General features: G+C 40.9%; 1 protein-coding gene across 2 annotated transcripts; it reads right to left on the bottom strand.

Annotated features, from left to right (window-relative positions):
- Positions 1-936: 936 nt before the first annotated feature.
- On the bottom strand, positions 937-3,275 carry LOC145655351 (mRNA decay activator protein ZFP36L2-A-like). 2 transcript variants are annotated; one of them, XM_081708972.1, is made up of 2 exons: positions 3,016-3,275; positions 937-2,828 (listed from the first exon to the last, which is right to left on the bottom strand). In XM_081708972.1, exons 1-2 carry the CDS (start codon positions 3,064-3,066, stop codon positions 1,686-1,688), a joined length of 1,194 nt encoding a protein of 397 aa, XP_081565098.1. In that variant the 5' UTR covers positions 3,067-3,275; the 3' UTR covers positions 937-1,685. The 2 variants fall into 2 exon arrangements, with proteins under 2 accessions (XP_081565098.1, XP_081565097.1); XM_081708971.1 differs by having other exon boundaries at positions 937-2,831; positions 3,016-3,274.
- Between the last annotated feature and the right edge of the window lie 5,390 nt (positions 3,276-8,665).

The raw sequence follows: 8,665 nt of genomic DNA, 5'->3' as shown, positions 1-8,665 counted from the left end.
ATTCAAGGCCACAACTACAAGAAAATGTAATAACTATATTTCATTGGCTTGGTTAATTAATTTAAAAACAATAAAATAAAGTGATTATGACTACCCCCCACTGCTTGCCATTCAAAGTGGACCAGTACGGCTTTCTCTCCGTTTTGAAAGTTTACCAATCTCAGTGAAACTGAAAGAAAAGGCAGGAAGACCGAGAACAGTGACAATCATTTAGTCACAACGCAGAAAGCTCTGCTGAGCAGGATTCAAATAAGCTCTCCCAACACTAAACCACACCTCTTTTGTCTTCTTAAAGAAATACTCGACTACACATTTTCCTCGAAAATGTATCTTTATTAGAATATCCTTGTAAAATATTCAAAGTACAAATTTATTTCCCACACAAAGGCCACATATACAATCCCTTATAACTGAAGCTGACTTTTCATTACATTCAAAAGTTCTTCCTTCCAATCTAAGTAGTCCAACTGATATCTAACTCTATTATACAACATACTTTCAAAGTAATTCCCCGACCAGCAAGTTTGGAGATCTACATGTCAAAGTCAAAAGCCAAACAGTAGACCTACATATTTTTATTACAAGGAATGGTGTTCAAAATGATCTAATAAAGTAATGAGCAAAACTGAAGGGAAAAGCTTTAAAATGGTCTAAAATCAACATATTTTGATCTAACTAAACAAAAGCTACATTCAACTGAATTTTCTTGACATATGCACTAAACCAAAATGCTTAATTAGATTGGTCTACAATATGTGAGATTGTTTACACCATAGGCGTATATTAGAAAGTTAACATCAGGATAAGGGACTGCTACATTCTCTGGCACTTGACTGAAATAGTGCAACTATGTGCAAAAAGGTTTTTTCTTGTCTCTTTACCCCTCTCTCTTTTTGGTTGTCCATGTTGTTGCTATTCTCAAAACACAAGTGATGGTTCCAACTGTGAAATGCTAGTTCATATATTATACAATAAAAGGACAGTACATTCTATACAAACCAAATGCCCAGAGATCCTCTGCCCTCACCCCTCACAAAAAACCAGATGCTCCCACTCTAACACATGTAGTAAACAAAACTGAAATAAATAGTATACAATTTATAAATTATTTACTTATTTACAGCAAAATACTCAAAATATAACAAAAAAATATATTATTGTGAGGAAAAAAAAAAACAAGTGTTTCCAGATTAACAATGGAGATCATAATTTAAAAAAGGAATACAGTTGTATTGCTTTAGACTTGATAAATATCATATGGACTTGATTTATCCACAAAGGCTATACTTTTCACATGACAATAAATAAGTTAAATAGATTTCATAGCATGTTGCAAAATGCAATGATACCACTTAAAACGCATCTGCAGTGACATTCCATCACCAGCTTGAGGGCCCATCACAATGGCTGTTCTTTCTTACTTACACCACATCGTGGCACTGTGAAACATTTATAGAAGCTGGAATAAGTTTTCCCTAGCTATTTTATTGGCCAAACAAGAGCCCTTGAGTATATCTATATAAAGGCACCTTCTTGTTAATTTGTTGGTATTAAAAAACAAAAACAAAATCCAAAATATTAATGTGACCTCCTTGACCACACACCCTTTGAAATCCCAACAGAATAATAATAATAATAATAATAATAATAATAATAATAATAATAATAATAATAATAATAATAATTCAGTCGTCTGAAATCGACAGCCTGCTGAAGATTGGCAAACGTCTGTTGGAATCCAGGTTTGGTGACTCCGAACCACTGATTGTGCCAGACGAGCAGCAGGACCCACTCACGAAGCTCTCCGGATCGGAGAGAGATTCCAATGGGCTTGGAGGCGAATCAAATACCGGCGACTCGGAGAAAGGGCGCATGGATGGTAAATGGCTCATTTTGAACGGAGGCGATGGGGGACCGGTACTAGGCTGAATGTTGCTGTACAAGGCACCAGAGTTAAAAGCACTTTGGGCTTGGGGGATCAAAGGGGCAAGAAAAGCCTTAAGATCTTGCTCGGGAAAGCTAAAGGCACTCAGACACGAGCTAGGAGTAAGCGCGTCCTCGAAAAAAGTTAGAGAACAGGTGGGCGGTGGTGGTGTACGTGATACGGGGCTCTCAGTCATAGCAGCCTCTGTCTCGTGGGAGCTGGAGAACCCCGAGAAGCTCAGGCTGTGGTGCAACTTTGGTCTTTCCCTTTGAGCAAGAAATGGATTCGACTCCTTTTCCGCCAAGACTCCAATTTCCCGTTTAAGTCTCATTTGTCCTTGTGGGGTTACATTGTTTGTCACGGCTCTACGTTCGTCCACGTTATGAATGAAGTGACAGCGGGGGCCATAAGGGCAGAAACCAATAGTGTGGAATGTGCGGCATGGCTCGGTCTTGTACTTAGGATGGCGGGAAAGATTCCTCAATTCGTGATATCCATGGGCAAACTGACATTTTTCCCCATATTTACATGAGCCATTTTCTTCAAATGGCCTACAGAGTTCGGTTTTGTAACGAGTGGAATTAATCTGTGAACCCGGCTTCGGCTGAAATATTTCCTGAAGTTGCTGGCTACGTTCTCCAGTCTCACTAAACGCTCGACTGCGAAATTTATTTTCCTTATTCATATATGCTGGTGTGGGATTCTCCTTGCTGTTGTTACATTGCGAAGAGACCTGGAACTTGCTACCACTGATGGAGTCCATGTGGCTGGCAGAGTTGCTCCGGAAATAGCCGGTCGCGTTAGACCTGTTATTGTTTGTATTGGAAGTTGCGAGTGGTATCCCTATAGTTCTCTTGTCCAGCATGTTGTTGAGGTGGATTGCATTAGAGCTTTGTGTTTTCTCCTGCTGAAAAAGAAAGCAGTTTAGTTGAATCAGTTGTATATAGTAATTTGCTACAATATATATGATTCTGAAATAAGTTATTTATTTTACTCACGCTCAAGTTACAGCGTTTATATAGTTACAGCGAATATATATATATACGGATTTGATATATAAAAATTGAATCTTTTTTTTTTTTTTTACTTACCCTGTAAAACAGGTCAAAGTCGTAAATGGAAGACAGTACTGAAGCAGACATTTTCTTCAGTGAGTTCCAGCTCAAAAAGATTTGATGGACCAAGTAGGATCCTTATGCGAAATAGAATGTCCACGGCTGATCTACTCCTTTCAGGTAAATTCAAATAACCAAGCCAAAAGCCTGCCTTGCTGTTCTTTCTGTTTAGTGGCGGGATAGCTTCGGATTTAGGGAGTGTCGTGTACTGGCGAGGTTTGCACATGTGTATAAATGCCTTGCTGCTGCGCGAGGGGTGGCGCTTGCGAAGTTTTTTGCCTTGGAGCTCCGTTGGGTTTTTTAACTCCCACATTGCGTCAGCATACTATCCTTGAGTTTGCTGCTGTTCCATGTCAGTCACCGCGTGCAAACAAATCTAAGGTGCTTTGATTTCTGATTTCTTTTAATATAAGCAACTTCAGAAAAGTAAACGTAAAACTATTAGAATGATTATTTTGGTAACGAAACAAAAAATATGGAGCATGTACTATACACGTTGCCACTACATCTTACACTCTTATATGAACACAATTCTTATGTCATAACATGATGTTCACTCTTATACGTTTTTGTCTTTTTTGTGTGTGCCGTTATAATATAAAATATATAGAGTAATAAAGTTTGGCAACACTTAACTGTGGCGTTTACGTATTCGGAAAATAACGCAGGCTGACAGCGCCTCCTAACGCATCTTCGTGTAAGGAATAATCGTAAAGATTGCAGTGTTCATTCAGTTTGAACTATAAAATAGATTTCATTTAGTTTTTGCTTGTTTTAGACTGTTAGCTAATTCTAAATCCAAAATCCAAACAATACATAATTGCATGAAATGCAAAAATTAAGGCTATGGGTTGTCTCCCTTACTGTTCACCCACTCACTAATTGTACAGTTTATGAATTCACCAATGCAACAATGTGTTACATAAATATAGTTGAATCAAAAGCAGGGCACATCTCTTTTAATGTTTAAAAGTCCCCCAAAGTGCAAACAATCAAGTTAACTCTATCACTGCCTCTATTCCTCCCCATCCTTGTTCTGAGCACCACTGGTGGTGCAGGAGTGAGAAAGAGTGAGAAGCTCTTTCTGTCCACAGCATGACTCCTCATGGGGGTCACAGCATAAGTGAAGTGAGAATTGCTCGGTTCAGGCTCTATTTGTAGGATAGACCGCACTGCCATCCCATCTGTAGGACGTTTGGCATCTCAGGTTATGTAATGTGTTGCATCAGATGCAAGGGGCTGTCTCACATTGCATGATTCATCTCCTGATATAAGCCAAGGATTAGCTCCTCAACAGAGGGACAAACAGAGGCAAATGAGTGGCTAGGCAAATAAACAGTTTCATAACAAAGCAGAAAGTGACAGAACACAAATCACACAGGATGCATGGGTTGGCTGCAAACCCTCAATTTGGTGTTTTAAATTACACTGTAAGACGGGTTACTTTTTTGTATATATAGTTAAAAAAAAGATTTGCAGGCCAAAGACCTGGCATGGTTCATAGACAGCCATATTAAACCACCCCCTTCAAAACAAGAAATCTCTCAAACAAAACTTTATCCACAGCAACCACTCATCCATTACACAGACTGCGCTTTTCGCTGAGATGCTCTGATCATTCCAAAACATTACATCATTGCTCAGAGAGGGAACATCGCTAGTATAGCCAGCGAGGCTGCCAAGACGTCTGTACAGCACTGCACACTGGCTGCTTTGTGATGTCCACAGAAGGTTTCCAAGGCGACCGTTTGGTATAGAGGGCATCCCACAAAGGAAGGGCCTTTTCCGCTCACTGTGAAGCATGCTAATGCTCAGTACACTTTCTTTCTGCATTTCCCTGAAGAGCCGCAGCATATTCACACACGTCCACAGCACAACAATCCTGAACAGCTGTGACCTTTAACCTTGTGAGACCTTGCATTCTCTTATGAGGACACAGCAGTGCGAATATAACCTGGCTGTGCTCATACAATCACTTCGTTTTTTTTGCCACATCAGCTATTTACTGTTAGAAGCCACTGCTCAGTTTCCATAGTTGTAAGGTACCACAAGTTTCAGACAACAAGGAGAAATTAAAGCGCAAAAAATAGCGCCGTCTGGAACGGGAGGTAAAGTTGTGTTTTCTGGTGAGATATGTTCCATGTAGCTGAATCTGTGTGACATGTAGCTCAGTGGCCTAATTTTATTTGTCTTCTAAAGATTTTGTCCTTTACAATCTCTTACATACAGGGGTTAGAAATGTTCAGACTAGATCTACACATCATCTGTGCAACAGAGCCATGGCTCTTCTCTCTCTTTTCTTCCTCCTTGCTCCCTGTGCGCACCTATTGTACTGCTGCCCCACTGAACACCTGCAGCACAGTGGCTCCCTTTATACTGGTTAAAGCTATATAAGTTAGTAAGTGAGCTGGTTGTAAATCTGAGCAATGAGCCAATATTTCTGCGGAGCTGTCTTCCCAGGCAGCAGGCAGCAGTGCGTCCAGAAGCCCCGTTTGAGGTCTGCTCTGCTTGTTTATGTACGGTTACACCCAGAGCTGAATTTAACCCCAGCTACCATCTGCTGCAGCACCCAGGCCTCTGCCCAGCGCATGAGACTGGTTTGGGTCGGTTTGCGCCGCACACCGGCTACAGAACCCGACTCGCCACGCTGGGTTATAATCGTCAGAGGCGTCTCCTCTGTGGGGATTTTAGTTTTTAGTTAGGCTTTTCTTTTCTTTTTTTAATATGTTGTAACTTAAGGGTCAAGTAAGGTGTGCCTCAGTGTAACTCTAGGATACTGTGTTGTGAATGTTGTGTGCGGTGTTTTTAGCTAGAGTTAAGCAAGCTAGTTAGGCTTTGCCTTAAGCAAAGCTAGCAAACGTGACACGCACATTCAGATAACCAATGTAGCATTAGCTTTTCGGGAGGTGTGTACAGTGTTATTATGCAGAAACAAAACCATGTTTCTAATCCCTGCTTATGATGTTTCAGTCTGTTCTTGTTTATCGTTTACACACAGAGTTGTGAGTAAAGGCCACGGTGTTCCTCTCTGTGCTCAGTGCCACAGAGCTGGGTCAAAGGCTGGGTATTCTGAGCTGCAGAATGCCCTGTTGGCCTAGCCGCAGCCAGGAAGCCTTTCATTAGTGCAACCGAGGGAGGTGCCCTGGACACCCCCACCGAGGACACCGCCACACCCCTGAGTGTGTCCTGCTCTTTAGCTCTCTGTACAGAAGTGTTTGGTGACATGATGTGAAGAAATACAGAACAAAAATTTCCCCAATGTAAATATAGACAGAAGGAATTTTGTAAATAGGTTGAATTTTGAGATATGACTTTTGATAAAATATAACATAGCTAGCAAATGTGACACTGAAATAGTAAACATTAAAAAAAATAAAATAAAAAACTGTTTAGGTAATAAAATGTAAAAAGACACAAAAGTGCTTTGAATGTTATAAAAGAATGTTAACTTCAGATAAGTGAACAGAGGAACTAAAAGTGGAAGCACTCTGCCCCCTACTGCTATACTGCCGTTTCTGGGGGAATTTTCCTTTTAAGATTCGAAGTCAAAATACTCTACATTAAATGTTTCCCATGGAAATAAATAACTGTAAACTATTGATAATTGTAATTTGTAATTCTAACTGTAAACTATTGATAAGTGTAACTTGTAATTCTAACTGTAAACTATTGATAACAGAAATAATAAGCCAGAAAAAGTGGCAGAAAGACCAATCATGGTAGTTCCATTATGTTAATACTGTGGATGAGAGTGCATTTATCAAATATTGAATAGTTATAATTCTTATACATTATGGCATAGATCCTTTTAAGCATGTGGGGAATCTCTACCACCATGAAATAATTTACATAATGTACTGTAATGACACAGAACTAAACATATTTTAGTGAAAAGAGTGAGACACCTTGAAAAACACTCTAAAAGTAAAAAGAAACGTAAAAAGATTCAGCGTTATCAATGAGCTGAGTACTAGGATAAGGCTGAAAAGAATTATGGGGTGCACATGCAATTTATTTGTAATCACACACAGGACTCTGTTAGACAAGCAAGTTCCAGTTCTTCCAATTCCTGCCCTACTCATTTTTGCTGCAAACATAAAACTATTCATTAGCTAATTAGCAAACCCTTTATGAGTACAAAACAGTGTGTGCCTCTAATATCTATCCAGGAATTAAAGTGCAAAGCAAAAGCTATAGCTATTAGTTTGTCATACAAAGCAGTATTGCAGTCTAGGGTTGTCACGAGACTCCCCCCCCCCCCCCCCCCCAAGTCACATGGTATGGCCTGCCACGTGTAGGGGGGGGTTCACCGTCATTTGTAGCCACGTCCTCTGTGATTTCACACACCTGCACGGGGTTACCGTCTTGTGTCTATTTAAACCTCTGCTAGTGTGTACATCATTTTTGGTCATTGTTTGCTGAAGTCTGTTAAAACGTTTGTGTAGCCTGTGTTCAGTTAAATGTATAGTCATGTCCGTCGTTAATGTTGTGTGAGAGTGCCGTTGTTATAGTATGTGTTCCATGTTAATAAATGTACTTCACTGTCGAGGAAGTCTGTACGTCCTGTTCCACGCCCATCGGCACTCGGGCCAGCGGCAACGTTACAGGCTTAAAAAGAAAAGGCTGCCATTTTAAGTACTTCCTAACCTTAACTTATGCCAGAACGGCAGTGATCTGCAGCCACAACATAAAACATAAAACATTCATTTGTAGCCTCAAGGCTGCTGAGTGGGTATGTTGGCTGGGCCCCCTGACAGACACTGGAAGGTGTCAGTACGTTGGCTCAGACCTTCATATGGATACTGAAAGGTGTGAGTATGTTGTCTCGGCCCCCAAACAGACAATAGAAATGAAAAGCTGTCTTATGCTTGAATAGCCCCCACGCCACGAATTCACACAGCCTGGCAGAGTGAACTTTGACCCTTGCATGCACCTAAGTCGTAGTGACACAAGCGACCTGGTGTGGCAGGGCAGAGCTGGCTGGTGGAGAGGCCGCACAAAGGACAGCGAGATGCACCTGCCAAAGAGAGACACCAGTTATTATTGCTCTTAGTGAATATACATGGCCTCGAGTAGGGAGATTATGGTAAGAAGACTAGAGGTGTGTGTGTGTGTGTGTGTGTGTGTGTGTGTGTGTGTGGTGTGTGTGTGTGTGTGTGTGTGTGTGTGTGTGTGGGTGGGTGGGTGTGTGTGTGTGTGAACTATGTTGTCAGGTTATTCCTTTGCACTGCAGCACTGCAAACAGGCTGCAGCACTGTTCTCTGCCTTGGTACCCATTACCCATTTCCTTATCCCTCTAATGTTTGCTCTCACGAGCAGCTGTCATTGTGTGGTAGATCAGGGTTTGGGTGTGACAAAAGAACAATGCCAGCAAAGCACTGTTTAGAACTGAGTCCAGCCAGATAAAAAGTGTCCAGCAGGTAGGGGCATGGTGCTAGACACACACATGCACACTGGGAGGAGCCTAGGAGAAGAAGGTCATGCTATGACATACATAGCATGTATTTTTGTACATATCATTCAGGTTTGGCAAAAGTCTGGCAAGACTACTGAGTTTTAGACAACTGATTATGAAAAAGTCTGCTTTTAAGGTGTTTAAAAAAATCTGCATGTTTTGGTAGTTATA

This window comes from Electrophorus electricus, unplaced genomic scaffold, assembly GCF_041902795.1.
Source record: "Electrophorus electricus isolate QZ-2024a unplaced genomic scaffold, ASM4190279v1 Scaffold229, whole genome shotgun sequence".
Lineage (NCBI taxonomy): Eukaryota > Metazoa > Chordata > Actinopteri > Gymnotiformes > Gymnotidae > Electrophorus > Electrophorus electricus.
This window is presented reverse-complemented; position numbering and strand designations above follow the sequence as displayed.